The following is a 20563-nucleotide window of genomic DNA, read 5'->3' on the forward strand; positions in this document are numbered from 1 at the left end:
TCAGTGCCATACACTGTACTGGTATCCTCCAAAAGATAAATGCACACACTATGAAGATGCTCTGTAAGAATGCTTGTCAAATAAAAAAATGTGGCAAAAGCTTCATATACCAAATACTGCAGTTTCAATCATAATTAAGGGCATATTCCATATTTCAATCTTTTCCTCTTTGTCCACTGGATTTTCTGCAGTGTTTAAAAACTTTGATCTAGGCTGAAGAGAGTGTGACACAACATTCTTCTGTAAGAAATATGCTATGTATATAATTTAACATTGGATACTGAACCTTTCCATGACCAAGAAGCAGAAAAGAGTGTCTTTAAATTCTCTTTCTCCTTAACAACTCAAGGATATGAGCCAAGGCGACTCGTTCATTCATGGGTATACACAGGACTCTCTACTTGGCTCAGCAGTGTTTGTGCAAAAGATGCTTTTGGGAAAGCTTTCACTCAGCTTGTTTTGAACTATACTATAGTCCTGATCCTTGCTGTACTGCTGCTTTAGGCTTTGGATGTTTGTATAAATTTTTATATATTTTCTTTTATACCACTAGCTGTCTTTGGCATAAATAACCTCTGTGTTTAGCCCATACATATTTGCTTGGCACTGTTATTCAGCACAGTGTTTTCAAAGCTTTCCTGCAATATGATAAACTGTGAACAGAAACGGAACAAGACAAAGCAAAAAATTATGATTTTAGAAAGTGCTCACTTTCAAACCGGCATATTAATTATTTACTGTGTTGTCTGATAATTATGACATAATTTTCAAGAGTTTTTTCATATTTAAACTACTTTCTTAAATCATAACATTCTGGAGTTGGTGAGGGCATTGCTAAATAACTGTGCACTGACCAAAATGCTTGGAATGAGCAGAAGTGGCTAGCAAATACACAACAAATAATAACAGCTGACCAAGAACGTGCTGTGATGGCAATGACATGTTCTGCATAACATCAAAAAACTTTCAATAGAGCCCTTTCTCAGAGTTAAATGGACAAGCATTACTAACTTATGAAGAAATATGACTGAAATATGTACATAAGGAACTTAAACAGCCTCACTGATTCATAGGATATAGTTGTGACATCAAAATCTATATAAAACCGGTATATGAATGGAAAAGAAACATTTACAAATAACAATCTCTTAACACTGCCATAGATTTCATGAGACATCCTGTAGCATGTGCACTTCAAATTATGCAAACATTTTAGCTCAGATTTTTGTATTAAAACTGATCATATACAGATTGTTAGCTGTAAAAATATATACTTGGCACTATAAAAGTACGTAATTTATATATCACCATCTAATTATATTAATTAGAAATAAACACAATAGGTCATCTTCAGTGCGCAGCACACAGATGGAGTGTAAGCAGTGACTATCTTGCCCCTAATATAAACAACAGACAAGTAGAGTGAATTGAAAGGATGACAACATTCATAATGTACATAATAAATATGCTGGCATTATTTAGGAGTTTATAAAATAATTCAACATTGCTCTAAAGAAAAGTACATGCAAGGATGCTAGCAAAAACATCTCTCAGCTAGAAGCAGTTCAATGTGTCAGCGCTTGGTCTACCACAACTCTGACTACGGTACAGAATTGGTACGGTGTGCCTCACCTGGACCTGTCTCAAACACATCCTCTGAACTCCTAAAACCAGACAGGCCCTCAGCACCAACCCGGACTTTATATGCTGTTCCTGGTGTTAAACCCTTTAACACAAAGAAGCTTCGAGAACCATTTACAATTTCTTTTTTCCAATCTTCTTTGCCTACAAAAATTTTAGGAAAACAACATATTGGAATTTTAATTTTCTATGTAAAATTTCTAGACAGAACATTATCAAAAGTTACTTGACTAAAATATGGATTAGCTTAAAAATAACTACTCTCTCAAAAATTAATAAAATCATATAAAATTATGACTTCAAATAATATATTGCATGCAATATATTGAAGGAGACATTGTACATGAATTATTAAACTATTTTAAACATTTGTTCCATTGTACTAGAGAAATATTATTTTCATTTATTTTTTAAAAGGCGTATTGAACTTGCAATTATAAAAGTAAAATAGATTATAATAATTTAATTAAATTACACTTCTGAAATTTTAGTCAATGTTTACTTTATTTCAGAAGTTCTACTCTGAAACTTGAACCTATCATATTTCCTGATCATTCTCTTGCACCTTTTTCTAGTGCAGTCTCAGCAGCTTCTCTGACCAACAGCCAAAAAAATACATTTATATTCCAATTTTCAGATTGGTCATCTTTAGTCATAACTTTAGAAGGATAGCCTATTTGAGTAGAAGTATCTTGGTATTATTAGCTAATTGTGTTCTAATTATTACTGGTATTATCAAAGATTAACACCTGGTTTTATGCCAACAGAAGTACATAAATTGATTGATAATTTACTTTGAGGTTTAATTTAACAAATAATACTGTTTTGATTAGCCTTTTCTATTTTTTTCCTGAATTTGGCATAACTTAGGAAAACTGTTATAGTCTATTTTAATTTAGGCTGGACTTGATGATCTCAGAAATCTTTTCCAGCCTCAATAATTCTGTGATTCTGTAATCATATTTTTACACTTGTAGTCACTGCAAGATAAACAACTTCATGCAAACTACATTTTTAGAAGTTCATGTTCAAAAGAATTTATAAAATAATACAAAGGAACAAAGGCTGACATTCTATCTAAGCATCAAATACCTGCTACACATTGATGTTTATTAAAATGAAAGTTATTTGATCTTCCTGATCAAATAAAAAAATAATTCTTCTAGACATTTAAGCACTATTAACACTGGGTCAGTTTAGGACCATATTTACTACAAAAATATCTGAAAAGAGATCTGAACACTCTAGCAAAATTTAATGAAATGACTTCTTACTGCCTGCTACACCATATTCAACATAAAAGTTCGCATGATCTGGTCCCTCATACTCCCAACTGATATTGGCATAGGTCTCAGCGGCAGCTGTTGTAACATTTCTGATCCTTGGATAAAGTGGTTGCACTGAATACACAATAGAAAAACAAAGCAGAATATGAAGTTGTGACTTCAAAAAAATATTTGAAGAAGTTACTTTGTTAATTTAGATAATATACAGTACATTTGCCATTCCATTACTGGAAATCTGTGACTAAAGTAGCACATTTGGTAACTGAATCCTAGGCAGTTGCTACACCATGAAATCATAAAGTAAAATCTACGTACTCTACTGAGCATGCCCTGTATCACAAAAACTGCCAAATGCTAATTGCCAAAATTCTGCAAAACATTATTTCTCTTAATCTGGGATTAAAATGCAGACAGCTGGAAAGTGAGAACATCATCAGGGTAATGGGAAATGGTAGGAGAGAAGGGAGGTACGAAGGTGGTACACACCTCGCTTTATGCCATGTGTCACTGAATGGACTGCAAATGTCTCAACTGCAACCCCTTATAGGTTTTTGTCTCTAATGCATTGATAATGATAGAAAAGGAAGACAATACCCTTATAGAATGTTGGACGGACAGTGTGCATGACTGGGGAGGTTGCAAAAAGGGTTTCTGAATATCCTTCACCATCAGAGATAGTAGGAAAGAAAAAAATAAAGAGTAAAACCACTTTGCATCAAAAAGTAACATTTAAATAATACAGTAAAACCTTACCTGTTAAATGAATAACACATGCACACACAAAGTTCATGCAGGATTCAATTAATTTTACTTGATAAAATATGAAACAGCTAAGTGATACACATGTATTTGAAGACAAACTGAAGTATGTGTGTACCGACACCTTTACTTTCACAGAACGTCAGCTCCATTAACATTATGGATTTACAGCACCTTTAGACATTGGAACATTAGATGTCAGATATTGGAAAGCCAATATCAAAATACTCTGTTGTGAAGGACACAAATCACGGGAATGCAAGAAGCTGTTCATTTTAAGGTACTGAGTCTTACTGCTGACATTCTTGTTAGACAACAGTACTTTTCACAGATATGCACAGCGCCTACATCTATGAAAATAAGCGCTTCTCTCTTCAGCATCCTGTAATTAGCCACTTCTTCACCCATAGCTTAATCATTTGTCCTCCAATTACACTTGTTACAAGTGGACATGTATTTCAGTATTTTTGATTGCCTCATATTAATGAAAAACAGATTTTAATAGTTGTAAAATAGTGTAATAGTGTAGATAAATAAGGAATGCTCCTAAAAGGCATAAAATTAGTTTTCAGTGAAAATGCCTCACTCGGTTTGCCACTAACATTTCTATCTTACTAAAAATATCTTTTCTGTTGGAAACAACATCAAAAATACTTCCCAAAGGACCACAAAACATCAGAGGTAAACACCTATGCTCAGTAAAGACAATGGCAGAATTTCGATGGCTTCACTTACACCAGGATAATAAAATGGGCAAAAGCATGTTCTCAACGCAAGAGGTGCTGCACAGATTTTATATATGTAATTAAGTTATCTTCCCCTCAAAACAGCAGGATGTCTTTGTCCATATGGCTGACTGGAAGAAGTTCCAAATTAGATTCAAAGAGAAAATGGCTTACTTTCACATTGTAAAATAAATAATTCTGTATACAAGACCCTAACAGACTAAATAACATGAGTACCATGCCTTGAAGACCATAGTTTCTGAGTCTTTTAAAAAAATACTTAAATTATGCAAATTCCATCAGTTCTCCTCAAGACGTAGTCTCATTACAAATTTCCACAATATCAGACTTTTTATCCTCTTACTTGTATACTTTTTTCCTTTATTCTAGTAGTATTCATTCAACTCCTCCATCTGTATTAAACTAATTACTTCCACATTTGATGTCTTTGTAGGCAAGTTGTGCATGTATATATTCTATATACCTTTTCTTTAACCAATCAAAAGTAATAAGGAATACGTTATCTAAAAAATAAAGAATATATTTATTTCTTGGCTAAAATGACCTGAACAAAATCAAATAGAAAGTACTGGACTTTAAAAAAAAAGTAATCTAGGTTACTAATTGAACAACAAAACCCCTAAGAAATACCAGAGCCAGAGCCATCTATGGGAAATCTGGCATGTAACCATATACACTATGGTAATGCAAGGGGATTAGATTCTGCTTCTCTGTGCCACTTGAAGGTAGCAAGAGGAAAGAATAGCAGGCTCTAAATTTAGAAAAGTGCAGAGTCTGAGATGGTAGACAGGATACATAAACTTCCTTCCTCACTTGCACAAAGGAACAGGTGTTAGTTACAATCGGCATCGAAGCATTTGTTCTGTGCCAAGAAAATAACTGGTTTGTATTCTAAATATGACTTTGTTTTGTATCATTAAATTGCATTTTCTCAAATCCATATTTTCCTGGCTTTTGCTCTTTCATGAAAGATGTCCAATTAGCTGCACAACTGTATGACTGATATTTGTCACCAGTGTTAAAGACAGAAGCAACTATTAGCAATAATCTGTTTCAAACTCTTGCCAACAGATGCCACAGAATTACACCTAGCAGCTCCCTCTTCATGCCTGAGCACATGGGGATGAAGGAAACTGTCTCATCTTGTATGAAATACCCCAGATGACAGACAGCTTCCGTGCCACTAAGCAAATTCGATAATCAACTTCCCTGTAAAACCTCAGTCTTCTCTTGTGTGGTTTTTGTGTGTGTGCGTGTGCGTGTTTGTTTGTCTTGGTTTGGTTTTTTGTTGGGTTTTTTGTTGGGTTTTTTTTCCCATCTCCAATTTCCAGTTTCTGCTCTGACTAAGAGTTGCCTGCTGGATTAAAGACCTGGTAGATGGTAAATGCCTTCCTCTTCATACGATTGTATATAACAATCTAGCTGGCTCTGAAAATTACCTTAATTCTCTTGGTGTCTTAGTTTCTAAATCCTCTCAAGTGACCAATTTACGCTTAAACTTATTGGGTGTACTCTTATCTGATCCTTATCAGTAGCTGTTTGTACAAATTTATCCATACGTAGTATTTGGTCAGATTTAAGTTCTGCTTTTTTCCTATTCAATACAGTGCACCAAGAAATGTGTTCAATGGAACACTGATTTTGAAAAATCACTATTTTTGTAATTCTTCCCCTTTTTCAGTACTGCTTGATCTAATTTTCCAGCAGGCCTGGAAAGTTTTAGTTAAGTCTGTTAAAAGTTCCACACTTGCAACATGAATACACGCATAAGAAAATAAAAGATGGCTGATGAATCCTGAGGTGATGAAAGCCTAGAGTCAAAGTGGTTACAACATTTAAAGCTTGTCTCCAATCTACCCAGACTCTTGTCTTCTCAATCAGCACACCTCTAATTATAATTAACCTCTTAATTCCTCAATATGTTTCCCAGCACTGTTCCCAAATGCAAAATGTGTAATTGTCAGTTGGCAGAAACTCTCAGCGTGTGCAAGCGCCAGTTGGTAAAATGGGGGGGCAGAAAGCTTTGTCTCGGGGAGCAGTGCTTTTTCAGTAGTAAAGCTCTGTGCTCTCTTGATTCGTAACCATGCATGACACTGTGTAGCAGTGGTGACAAAAGCCTTGTTGCTCTAAAACTGATGGGAATGGATTGTTAATAAGTTACAGTTTTTATACAGACCGATTCTTATTCAGCCACCTTCAGTAAATTAAGCTTTTTTAGCCATGCTATGACACAATGCAGAATTTAGCTGGCAGTTCGGAGTATGGTTTCATTCCTGTAGTGACATATGGTGTAAAAGCATTTGCCAATTGTTGAGAAAGAGGCCTAGGCTCAAAGTAAAATTTTCCTTTCTTTTCAAATTAATCTCAGCGCTTTTTTAAATGAAGTTTTTTGTAGAGCAATATTTAGTCTTCCAGCCTTCCAGGAACAGTTGCTCCAAATAACATAGTTACACTTCGGCTGCATATTCAACAGATTTTAATAAGACATTACATGAAATATGAATGGATTTTAACAACAGCTCTAGCTCAAGATTCAGTTCAGCAGAACAATAAATTATATAATCCCCAAAGTGACTAAACTTTAGGAATTTTCATGGGATTCACCTGCTCGCCAGGAAAAAAATGGCAGGAAAGTGACAAGCACACATCCGATGATTGGTGTCAAATAGAAAAAAAGCCTCACAAAGCAATATAAAGTAGACAATTAGTTAAAATGCATACATAAAAAGAAAAATAAATTCAAAGAAAAAAAGAACCTATACACAGAAAAGAAAATATGAAGGAAAAAGGTAATAGATTCCGCCAGAGCCTGTAAGACACAGAGAAGGGTTTGGCATTTGTCTGCTTTTTAACCTACAACTTCTACAGTAACAGTAGGAGTGAATTCCATTTATTTCAGTGAGAGATGGGCATTAGTCACTTCTAAGATTATTTAGGCCATTGTAGGAGCATTCCTGTAGTGCAAGAAATACAGAAGACAAAGAAGAAATGCAAGCAATCACTTCACTCCTAAGCATTTAGCATGACATGGATTTTGCAGGACATCTATGAGGTAAAAGATATTTGCAGGAATTTGTGTTTTCTAATAATCGTAATTTTCTCTAGTCCAGAATGCAAAGCATCATTATTGCTTCCAGTAGACTTAAAAGAGGACAAAGCAGCAGTTCTGCATAGCAGGCTGCACTGAAAGAATCACATAAATATATATCATGGAGAAGTCCACAGGGAGAAAGTAGCTGAAGGAGCAGTAGAAAAATACTCTAATCAACTTGAAAAGAAAAAACAGCTTGAACTTGTTAGCAAAAAATGAGACACTATGTGAAATGATTCAAAGAGGGAGGGAGAACAGATGGTGGGCAGAAAAAATGATTTAAAGAACATCATTTTGTAAGGAACAAAGAAAACTGAACTGATCTTCTACGAAGAGATCAGAGATAGGAACTCAGCTGAGAATGATTTCTAGCCTACAGTGAAGAGCTACATATTGAAGACTGAGTCAGAAAAAAAGAACAGTTTCAAACCCAGAGCCTAGACTACTTGCTTTGCTCCCGTGCAACAGAAGTATTTCTGTCAATAATATTTCTGTGAATAATACTTGACATGTGAAGTTCACATGAAGAAGGCAGACCAGACTGAGTACCGCATTGACAGGAAGTGTTAGCTTCAATTAAAGGTAACTGTGATCTCACAACCCTATTTTAATACCAGTTCAGGACTGCCAGTTACCCTTGTCTGTGTACATGCAGACTAAAAGATCTTGTCTTCAAATAAAAATGTTCACTAAATCAAAAAGAAACTTAAAAGTGAAACAAGAAGGCTTGTGAAATGAGACTGACACATCACGCTGTGACTCCCTACACTTACAACAACACAGTGATGAGCCCCTGGTGACTGTCTGTTTTAACCAGCGACTTCCATTTCTACCATGGGTCAAATTTGCATTCTCTTCCTTCCTCTACGGACCAGCTATTTCAAATTTCTAATGGAGAAGGGTAGAAAAGACTTGACTCCAGTGATCACCTGAGTCACTTTCCAGCTGCTACAATAATGCTTTTAAATGTAATCAGGTTCTTATTACCCAATTTTTCTCACACCTCTGTTACCTCATGCCTGTCATTAGATGTCAATACATAAAGAGCAATATCAATGTGTACTGCTTATCTAATGCTAGGTATAATACATCATGTTTTGCATACGCAGTTTTCAGACACATTTAGAATACAGGTTGCTATGAAAAACACATTTTTTTTCTTTGTAGTGTCATATTTTGACCAAATTTAAGTAATTCATAACATCACAGAATTAGAAAGAAAAAAAAATAATGCAAGACGAATAGGAGCATCTATTATAACATCATAGCTTGTCCATCTAGCAAAATACTGTCTCATGATTTACTCATGTGGGCTTGTGAGAGAATGACATGGCTCTCTTCTGTTAAGTTTCTCTTAGAGAAGGAAAAAACCCTCAATTCTTGTAATTTGCAAAGATACATTGCATTTCTGCTATTTGATGCAATGGCTCTGTTTGTCTAAAGAACAGGGAGGCAGTAACATCCTCCTTATATTGCCCCCTATTTGAACAGAGCTTCTATGTTCTATTGAAGTTAAAGAAAAAAAATATTTCTTTATCTAAGTCCCTTGTCTTGACTTCATATTTCATGTTTTCATCTAGAATTGTTATTTTACCTTGTGGGAAAAATACATAAAACTTGCTTCCCTACTTATTGGTCGAGAATATACTGGATATCTTTACTTAACACCAGTACAGTCATAATCAGACAAACTCAGTTGGGACAAATATTAAAAGTGTCAAGTGTAGCAGTAAGCAGACAGTGGTTACTTTCATTGTTTGTAAAGTAATAAAAGACAATTAAGGACCCTGTCTAAAATGATGGCAAAAGACACATTATGCCAAGAGACAGGGAATATATTTCAGAACTACAGTAAAAATATTGAGACACACTAAAATCCTTAATTTACCATATCAATATTTCCCTCTGTACTTTAATAAATAGTTTTACTTTGAGAACTGAAATATGTCCCAAGTTTCACAGCTCGCCCAGGTTTAGATGACTTGAATTCCTCCAGAATCCTGTGTCTGATGTTTCTGACTGACCAAGCTGCAGGTCCTCAGGGGCAGCTTGCTAGCAGAAAACACCAAGTGCAGAAAATTCAGTGCAATTTATGCTGGCTGAATTTGAGACCTATTGTCTTCTTAGCTTCCAAGATGAATGTGCTCACATTGAAAGAGAAAGGATAATTACATTTTCCTGGTAAGTTCTGCCCTTCAAAATGAAAAACTGAGATGGTTTTGATAGATCACAAAAAGGTTGAGAATATCTAAATTTCACCTTCTCCTTAGTTTGGCTTTGGGTCCACATTAGTAAGAACTGTATATAAGTAAGGGCTGTCCTGCACTTAACGGAGGAGTGAAAATTCACTGCTGGGTACAGCTTCTTCTTGAGTGGGCTGAGTATTTTTGTCTTCCAAATCCACCCAGTCATGAGACCAAATAATCTGGCACTTGAACTTGATAATATGATCCTCCTTTTCCTTCCTCGTAGTCCCTGATCAGTAATGAACCAGTTAATCACTTTAATGTAAGTAACCACTGAGAACATTCATCTCAGACCTGCAGCAACTCAGATGTCCCAACAGATGTCATGGCTTTAGGTCCATCCTCTTTGCAGTTCCAAAGTTTTCTTTGCAATTTTAAGAGCTGGATGCTACAGGAATATGTGAAAACTTTGAAACCATAAACGGCATGGAACCAAACGAAGACATCTGCTTAGTTTTCAGAGAATCTGAGATGACAGCTCTGAAATTTGAGCTGCTCCAGCTGATCTTACAAATAAGATGCTTTCCACTAGCCACAGGCTGTGATACAGCTATAATTAAACCTCAGTTTCACACAGAGAATCCATTTTTCCTTGCATGAACTTTTATATTCAGCTATAAATAATGAGGATTTAATTTACATTTCTTCTGTTAACGTCCAGGACTAAAACCCAATTTGATTGTTCCACTCTGTGCTGACTTGTCTAGCTACAACCAGACTAAAAAACAGTAAGAAAAAATTGTCATTAAAATAAACCCACAACTTCATACACTTATCAAAAAGGCATCTGATATTAGAAGACTTAGATACATATATACTCATAATACATAATATATACCAACAATATATAATATATATTATATATATTAAACATATAATATATATTAAATATATAATATGCACAAATGTATGCATACACATACATACATATTTAGTCTGATCTATACCAGACTGAGTGGAGGAAGTTCTTTTTTATGACTATTATCATTCAAAACACCTGATCATCAAGTGGAAAATGTATGTAAAATGATCTATGCTGTCTCTTCCAAGTTTGTAAAAAATGTTGGTTATTTCATGTATAGATCTTGATTTGAGATAATTATGGTCTGAGAATCTGAAGCAGAGATGTTCATTAGTGTTAATGACACCTCTGGGAAAAAATGTCTAGAGACATTTTTCTGACTTATAGCTACCTAACAGTCCTCAGGACAATCTTTGCTTCTGCCAGTGAAGGTGTCAAATTCATAAAAACGCTTTGCAAAAATGTGAAGAACACCCTGTTTAACAGAAGAACCACATCATAAAGAAATAAATATTCCTGAATTCAAGAACAAGGATGATAATAGGTTCCACTCACTGAAATATCCTCAAGGACTCAAAACATCTGTGAACCTAAGACAGCAGGAAGCCATTTGCTTGTATATGCAATCTGATACTTGAGTATAGAGGTGATTGTCATATATTCTCTATGCTGAGAAGTATAGAGGGTATTGTCAGTCATCTGTCTCTTATGCACAATTGGCTTGCAAATGAAATAAATGTGATCAAATGGGCAGCATTAGTCAGCAGTGAGAACAAGAATGCACCTACTTTTTTAAAACAAAAAACGCACATGGCACAGGCAGTAAAAAAATCTCCTTTGCAAAAGTGCTGGTTTTTCTACTCCAGCTAATCACTGCTAGTGCACCTGGATCCTGAATATTTATGACAGTGACATACATCTGTTAAACTTTCAGAAATAATTAGACTTTTCTGAAGCAAAACTAATGAATTCCCCTGGAACTCTGTGGCAAAATAAACAGATGAAAGGTATTAATAACCATTCTGGATTCCTTTAAAAACAAAACAAAACAAAACAAAAACCCAAGAAAACCTAAACAAAACAAAACCCACAAATGTTATCTTCCAGCACTGATTAATACTTTGTATAGAGTAATGTGTAGTCCTAGATTTTCTGTCCTTACCACTGCAATTTCCCCATTTGCAACACTGCAAAATCCACACATTAAGAAATCATGCAGTTTCATTTTACCTTTGCCTGCACCTACAGCAGGACGGAGAATACCAGCTTTAATGGAGGAAAATAAGAATAGGAACACTATATAATTAGGTACAACACCAAACGGAACATACATATATATAATTTCATTACAAACCAGAAAAGCATGCAGACTAGATAAAATGCATTAGTTCAAATAAATTAGAAACAATCCACTTAAGCTGAACACTGACAGACTATTACAAGACAAAAATTAATACACATGCATTTACAAAAATTTAGTGCTCATGCTTGTTAAGATTCACGAGCTAAAGTAAATGTAGTTCATATGCAACCTTAATACACTATTAGAAAAACTGCACTGCATACCAACTCATCTATGGCAGTTTCAATAAACTATAATTTTACTAAGCATAAAAATACGTGAAAAGATGGTATCAAAACAGACTTTTAAGATGTGCAAAATCATAAAGGACTTTTCCCCCAAATTTCCCCTTTGCTCTTATTTTATTAAGCTTTCATATTTAAATAAGCAACATCTTCAACAAAAGAAATGCCAAGATCAGGGATCTAGAATAGCTATAAATGTAAAAATCAATAGTGACAGGATTGAACAATATACTTAAGAGTTTTTAAATAGTACGCAATATCACCAGGTATTGGTGGCCAGAGATGATGAATTTATTTCTGCAGCTTTTTTTGAAGTTACAGTTTTTGCCAGCTCTGTGAAAAAATTTAGACCTCACAGAAGCTTTTGCATACTTCAAAAAAGAAATAATTTCCTCTAGCCATAAAGCCACATCATCTCAGTATTGCTCTCTGTGACCAGAGCAGTCAATGAAGCCAAATAGGTGAACGGAGGAAGACCACTTAAATGAAAAGTTACATGAAACTGAAGACCAGAAAAGCCAAAGTCTTAGAACTTGTAAAGGCTCTCCTTTTGATGAAAACATACACCTCTTTTGGGGCTTTCAATACAGTAGAAAACCTTCGCACATCTTTACTTGAAAACTATTTAAAATCTTTCATTAGTGTATAATTCAGTTAAGAAAGCTGTAGAAAAAAATAAATACTAGGGGCTATTTCCTTAATGGAAAGAAGTAGTAGCAACATTTTCAATAAAATTTGTAGTGGCTTTTAAACTCAGTGGGTTTTCTTTATACATACCCATCTTACCTTCATCCATAATTGTTACTGCTTCCTCAGTTATCTGACTTCCTGATCCAACTGAAGTTTGTGCATTAAAATAAAACTTGTATCGTGTGCTGTAATTTAAATTTTTTAATATCAAGCTGCTCTCGTTGGCAGGAATTCTTATCTCTACTAGAGGACCCAATTCATGTGTGTTGTTAACTGTTGTTACAAGGGAAAAAAAAAGAGTTAGCAAAATTGTTTACATTATCATTGTGTTAAAACTGACGTTTTTGTTTGTATTTATTTGTTTTGTTTGTCTGCTGCATTGTTCATTTCAGGTTATATGAATGATTATCTACAGTTTCAAAAGAAAGTCACCTTTGTGTCAAAAGGTTCTATGAGAGGGGCCAAAACTCAGCAGGCAGATAGGAAACACCTGCAAGTTCTTTAAGTTCAAGTTCCATTCTCATAAATATCTGAATCCAAGGCAACCGAGTCCACATCAAATCATCTGAACTTACACACATTTGAAAAACTGATCATTAAAAAATTCTGAAACTCTAAACTAGCTGCCTCATAGAAAATTCAGTATGCTTAGGAAGAAAATACTGAAGCAATTGTATCCAGTGCCAAGGAACGGTGAAAGTCGGTAAGTGCAGGAAAACAAACTTCCTTAATTTGTTCCATGCACACAAAACCCTTGTATTTCCAGTGTCACTGCTGACAAAGTTCTGGGCAAGTACACAGTGGCATGGAGATGCTAAGGAAGTGATTTATAGCTCAGATGTGAGTAAATGGCACATTTATTAATTTTTCATTTTAAAATTAAAATACTATGAAAATCGAAGAAGCAGACAATATGATTGGATATCTTTTGATATACTTCTCATGATATTTGCTCTGTAGTTAGAATATAGCATTTGTAAGTGATAGTATCTTGCTTCTAACTTGTCTGCCAATTATATGTAAGACCCCACCTCCATTTTTCTGTGAAGCACGGTTTGAAGAAATAAAAGTAATGGAAAAATGTGAAGTTTTCCAAATAGAGTCATCTATATTGTCAAAATACATTAATCTTTTTCAAACTTGAAATGTATAATGCAATCATATCTTTTGTACTTTACAAATTTAACATATTTTTTTCTTAATAAATGGATTGCTACTTGGTAGACATATTGCCTAGGTTAGAGTTCTATATTCATAATTTACTTACTTGGCTGAAACTTCAGTACATACGATACCAAAACACCATTTGGATGGGTAGGTGAACCCCACTCCAGAGTCAGAGAGTCCAATGTTGGATTAGTAATCTTCAAAAAGGAGGGTGAGCCAGGAACTTTTAAAAAGAACATACAGTAAATATGAAGTAGGTAAACTTAAAATAGCTCATGAATTATTAATTTTTAGAAACATTACTGTATATTGAGCCAGATTATTATTTTATGATATCCAAGATAAAAATTCAGCAATTACACCCTTAGAATTCTGTTTCTGAATATACCAAATTTAAGTTTATTCTCTAGCGTTCTCATTTCATACCTCCTTCAGGGGTCTTAAATACTTTGTCTGGGCTTGCCGGTCCTTCTCCTTTACCATTAACAACTCTAACATTCAGCTTGTAAGAACTATAGGGCTCCAGCCCTGGCAACATTCCAAAAGTCTTGTTTCCTCTGAAAGTCAAGATCTTTTTTTCTATGTGCCGCCTGCTCCTTCTGGATAGACTCTGCACTTTCCAGTAGTAAACCTAAAGACAAAATAAAATCTACAATGAGTGTTTAGCTGTTGATTTAACAAACGCTGAACTTTTCCATGAGTATCCATGAAATATAGGTAGGAATAACTGCAATTTTAATAAGCTCAGGTGAGACACAGCATAGGGCTTTCCTGCTCCAGAAACAGTCAAGTCTACACAACAGGGTGACGACTATCATCTGCCAGTTCTGCTAATGCTCAAGGCCAGTTTCACACAAGTTTTGGTTTGGAACTCCTTCAGTACATGATGGTTCTCATGTTAGCAAGACTATCTGAGAGGCAGCACTCATTCATACCATCCATTATTTCAGAAGATGTCTACACAGGTTCCAAGGCAGACTTGCACTTTGTCACCTTCTAATGTCACACACATGGCCATGCTAATCCCTGTGATGTGGAAGTCAAGTAGGTAATTTAAAAAAGGAAAGAAACCAAAATATTTGTCTGGGCTGAAAAACACACAAGTTCTGAAAGGACTCTGAGGTTACAGTCATGGAAGGATCTCCACCTAGGCACAAAAAATTATTCCTCCATTTATGTGACAATTAGATCAGAGTACAAAGCTGATTCTGGTGTTCATTTTGCTGATTGAGTTTCTAAGAAACTACAGATGAGCCTCAGAGTTAATTACCTTGACTGCACTCTCTTTACTACACAGTCTCTCTCCCATGGTATCCAGAAAGACATTAACAGCTGCCTCTACAAAGACTTCTGTTACTCCTAGAATTGTCACCTTCAAATGTATCATCGTGCATTATTCACAGCATAATTATAATGCATGTATGATTACACACTAAAATGGATAAAGCAAGTAAATGGGTAAAATTTTGGTTCCATTTAGGTCAACTGCAAAACACCTTTTAATTAAAGAAGCTGAGATTTCACACAAATTCAAGACAGGGAACTGTTAAGACTGACAAAGTCCACCTAGACAGTTTATAAAGCAATGTTACACTGACACCAGCTTTCTGTTGCTAACAACATACCTTTTCACTCTAATCACTCTTAAATGCCACTATTTTACATGACTTGAGTTAATGTTTTTCAACACCACCAGCTGTCATCCTGTAGCTCTCATCCTACCAACTAGTGTAGAAAGCCATTTACAAGCTAACAAAAGCTTGAAGTGTTGGTACTTTTAGTATTGAAGCTTATAAGGTATAGTTCATGATATTTTATGAATTGTTAGCCAGTAACATTTCACAAAATACATTATTATAGTCAGGTCATTACTTGTCAGTAGTCAGACAGCATCACATTTTGGATGGATAACCACTGTATTTGTAAGAACAACATAAAAAATGGCAGCAGTAACAGTGAAAATAATTCTTTTAAAAATTTCTTCTTGGGTCTGAAACGCTTTATAGCACCACAGTATACTGAGTAATAGCTAGATTAATATAAGAGCATAATGTGACTGATGTGCTGTAGAAGGCTGCTAGTTAGATGTCTCCCTGCTTTCATACATTTGTCTCCATGACGTGACTCGTTAGAGATATACCCTTCTCTTTATTAGGAAATGTGTCCTTAATACAACGCTACATATTGGACTACTGCCTGAAATAATTTCATTGATTAGGAAAGCCTGAGTTTGCTAGTAGGATTTTGTTGATGTGTTTAAAAAGAGATAAATCATGCTTTGTAAGCTACGTCAATAACTGAGATACTTAAAGCATACTCTGCATCCATGAAAAGTTTTCAGATTGTATTCAGAGAAAGCTTTGTAACAACAATTATCCACCAGGTCCTAGGACTTGTCATGTTTCTAATTTTTAACCTATTTTAGCTTGATTTATCTGTATCTGCAAAAATTACTTAAGAAACTTCTGCTGCATCTGCAACTTATTCAAGGATTTACCACTTGCATTTGTCCTACCCACAACAGCAGAACTACTCAGTGGTCAGGTCTGTTGTCAGTCCTGTTTTATTTATGATTACTGACCAACTTATTTTAGCCTCAGTTTTGCTTAACTTAACTTAATTGTGTGGATCTCCTCCCCACAGAAAGATAATCATACTGCACACAAAGAAAAACTAACACTCTAAACATAAGTAATCATGGCATAACCACCCCCTTAGACCAACTAGAGAGGAAAGTGTGCAACTTATTAGTAAATACAAGACAGAAAATAACCCTCAGAGACTCTAAGTCTGAGGAAAAGGAAATCTCCATCTAAACCTGGGATGATGACAACTCACTGTAACCATGCCTTTGAAGGGTGATGTATGGGCAGACATTTGTGTCTATGGATTTTTTTGTATTAATAATGATCTTCAACAGAAATTTGCTGATTTGGATTATGAGCGTTAGTGCTGCTAATAACTCAATAATAAGCACTAACTTCACTAAATTCTAACTCTTTATTCCTCTCATAATGGATGTTTTCTTTTGGTTGCCAATTTGTATGTGAAATACTAAGCTGATATGTGATTTATCTAACAGATAAACTTTCAATCTTGCTTCTCAGATGAGTTTATTATCTAGGGCAAAGCACCACACTAACTACAAATACTTATGCTAGCTCATATAAAACTAGCTTAAGTCTCTCCGGATGGTGGTATTTTGTGCCAGCTAAGTGACATAAACATACCAGGAATTCACATTCATGTAACCAGCCGTAATGCTCTGCAGCTCAGTTTCATCGCTCTTGAATGCAGGTCCTCCATTTTAGAAGTATGATGCGCATTTATTCTCCTTCAAATATTCTTTTTTAAAAAAAAAATATTTCTTTTTCCTCCTTTAATTTAAACAAGTAGTCTAAATTAGTCTGTCTTATGAAATAACCTGGTTTGGGCTGTGTAACTAGTCTGTTTTGTTAGAACATATTTATTGGTATACTTGCAGAGCAGGAAGGAAGTAATTCTTTTTTGTTTTCTTCTATTGTTGCACTATCGTTTTATCCCACTCTTCCCTCTATAACCAGACTACCACGCTTCTGCAGTTTCCACTCCTGAGTTTCTTCTGATGGACTTCCAGAGCAACCTCTGAAGCAATTTTTGCCATCAGATTTTCCCTGTCCTCCAGGGATACCAGTTTCCCCAGTTTCTAACCTTGAAGTCTTTCTGTCTCCCATTCTCTATTAATTGCAGCCTTTTGTCTCCAACACAGCCTTCTCAGTTATCATCAAAGCCAGCAGATTATCCCACACTAAGCTTCCACAACTATATTTACACTTCAAATCTTCTGCCATCTCCTTAAATTGAGCTTTTAAACTGAGCTTTTTCCTGGCCTCTAAAAAGACACAGCATCCAGCCTAAGCTAGCAAGTGGTCAATTACTCACAATCAAAGATGTGATTAATCATATTACGGCAGAAGATGAGTAATCTTAGCATTAGACCTAAAAAAGACTCTTACAGAAATGTTGTGGTTTAGACCCAGCCAGCAACTGAGCACCACGCAGCTGCTTGCTCACTCCTCCCCCTTTCCCTGCCCACAACTGATGAGGCAGTGTGGGGAGTGTATAATAAAAGGCTCTTGGATCAAGACAAGGACAGAGAGGAATCACTCACCAATTACGGTCACGGACAAAACAGATCTGACTTGGGGAAAAAATAAATTTAATTCGTTACCAATCAAATCAGCGTAGGATAATGAGAAATCAAACCAAATCAAATATCAAAAACATCTTCCCCCCACTCCTGTCTTCTTCCTGGGCTCAACTTTGCTCCCAATTTTGCTACCTCCTCCTCTCCAGTGGTGCAGAGGGAGGAGGAATGGGGGTTATAGCCCATGCTGCTCCCTTCTCCTCACACTCTTTTCTTGCCCCAGCGTAGGGTCACTTCCACAGCAGACAGCCCTCCAGGAACTTCTCCAACGTGAGTCTCTGTTCCAGTGCACCTCCTCCCCCTCCTTTCTTCACTGACCTTGGTGTTAGTGCAGTTGTTTCTCTCACACTCCATTCCTTTCTCCACTGCATGTTCCACAGCAGTTGGGTTTGTTTTTTTTTTCCCCTCTGAAATATGTTAACACAGAGGCACTACCACTGTCACTGATTGGCTCAGCCTTGGCCAGAGGCAGGTCTGGTTGGGAGGCAGAGAAGCTTCTAGCAGCTTCTCACAGAAGCCACCCCTGCAGCCCCTCCCCCGCTACCGAAACCTCACCATACAAACATGATAGAAGAAACTATTTCTCCTCATCCTCTAAATATCCTTTTGGAATAAGAGCCATAAAACTGTTAGCATTTTTTTAATATATGTAATGTGTGCAAAATTAATTACAAGCATATCCCATTTTTCTTCCAGGACAATGTCAGAGAAGGCCAGTGCTACAAGGCTGGAACATCGCTGGACTTTAAATTAATTGTAACAGTGCTGTTGCTCTTGTCAGCAAAACTTGTGAACTCACTGAACAGCAGGAGTCCTCTCACATGTCAGTTACTGCCATTTGGATACAACCTCATAGAGGAAGAGTGACCTACTTTAATAAAGGAGAAACAGAAGGCTTTTGACTGTACTTACTTTATACCCTTGAAGGTGCCCTCGGACAGTTTTAAGTGGAACTGGGTCCCAATGCACTTTGGCTAACGTGCTGTTAATAACATGAACCTGCACATTGCCTGGAGCGACCATTGGCACTGTGTGGAAAGGAGGCAAAAAGTACCTAGTTAGAATGAGAAACCACATGAACATACTTTTTAAGAGTGAGTCTTTGCATTGCACTCAAGGAGTAGGTTAAAATGTTCATATGTTAAAAAGCTGACCTCAGGATTAATACAACAGAATTTATGTAGCCTTATATCTCCAAATTCCTTCATTTTAACAAAAAAAACCCCTGCTATCTCTTTTTTTAAATATTTAAGTATTTTAAATATCCATTTAAGTTACAGATTTTGGTGATTTTAATTAGTACAATTAAGTCAAACTACAAAACTTACAGTCTTCCCCTGAATGTCCAATCACCTCTGATGGTTCTGGCGCATATCCCAGGTCATTTAAAGCTTGTACTTTTATTTCGTAAGGAACAAAAGTTGGTGTACCAGACACAATATATTTAGATACATTTGCAACTATAACAGATGTCCATTCATCATCAACATCTTTCTGACGCCAGCTGACTTTGTACTGAAGCCCTGGTCCATTAGACTGAAAACCTTTTAAGGACTGAAATGAAAAGAAATACTTTAAAAAATACTCTGAAAAATCCAAAGTCACAAAGGAAATATGCTGCTCATCTTCAGAATTTTACTGAAAATTTACTACTGTGTTCTGTGACAGAGAATCACTTTCCAAGCTACACCATTTAGCTTTTAGAGGAGGTCAGTTCAGTTGCTTTTCATTCATTAGTGGAAATCCCATTGAATAGTGATCCTGGCTAATTCTCATGCAACCATATATTGTAATTTCTTTATACATATTTTGTTTTCAAATATTTCTTAAGAGGTGGAAGAGGGAAAAACAGATTTACACCAACTCTCTATAAGGAGTGCTCCCTCGACAATGTTTTTTGCCTTGGATGGGAAATTGGTTTTACATGCTGGTAAGTGAGAAAACTTTTCCACAAAAGTTTTTTAGAGAAAGAGTGCACAATAATTTAGTTTATCACAGAAGTTGAGGATAGAATTAGGATGCACACTAAAATTCATTCTAACCATAATACTCTACTTGAGATAAACCTCAATTTACATATTTAAGTTTTCCTAAATTGGCAGCAAAACATCCTGTATTACTAAAGTAACAGCTTATCTTGAGAAATCACTCAAGATAAATGAACTAAAGGAAATTTCACTCAAGAAAAATATGGCAACTTTTTTTTTTTCATAATACATGTGGTTTTTCCCTGAAAATGAAGACAGGGAAATGTCTGGACTTTACTCTTTCTGAAGAATGTTTTAAGCAAACAATGCACTGGGTATTCTCATAGCATGTTCATAGTTGGATCATTACTATTTCTCAGAAAAATGCGACTCAC

General features: G+C 35.6%; 1 protein-coding gene across 1 annotated transcript in view; it reads right to left on the reverse strand.

Annotated features, from left to right (window-relative positions):
- Positions 1-20563, reverse strand: part of NRCAM (neuronal cell adhesion molecule) — a gene marked incomplete at its 5' end in the record, with an annotated part of 63183 nt that overhangs the window by 16619 nt on the left and 26001 nt on the right. Inside the window, 8 exons of the mRNA XM_010189054.1 lie at positions 1633-1785; positions 2916-3041; positions 11802-11837; positions 12945-13121; positions 14116-14238; positions 14442-14646; positions 19114-19229; positions 19530-19755. Coding sequence (XP_010187356.1) covers positions 1633-1785; positions 2916-3041; positions 11802-11837; positions 12945-13121; positions 14116-14238; positions 14442-14646; positions 19114-19229; positions 19530-19755 — 1162 coding nt within the window. The remainder of the gene's footprint in view (positions 1-1632; positions 1786-2915; positions 3042-11801; positions 11838-12944; positions 13122-14115; positions 14239-14441; positions 14647-19113; positions 19230-19529; positions 19756-20563) is intronic.

The sequence above is a fragment of the Mesitornis unicolor genome, unplaced genomic scaffold (assembly GCF_000695765.1).
Source record: "Mesitornis unicolor isolate BGI_N332 unplaced genomic scaffold, ASM69576v1 scaffold1347, whole genome shotgun sequence".
NCBI classification, from domain to species: domain Eukaryota; kingdom Metazoa; phylum Chordata; class Aves; order Mesitornithiformes; family Mesitornithidae; genus Mesitornis; species Mesitornis unicolor.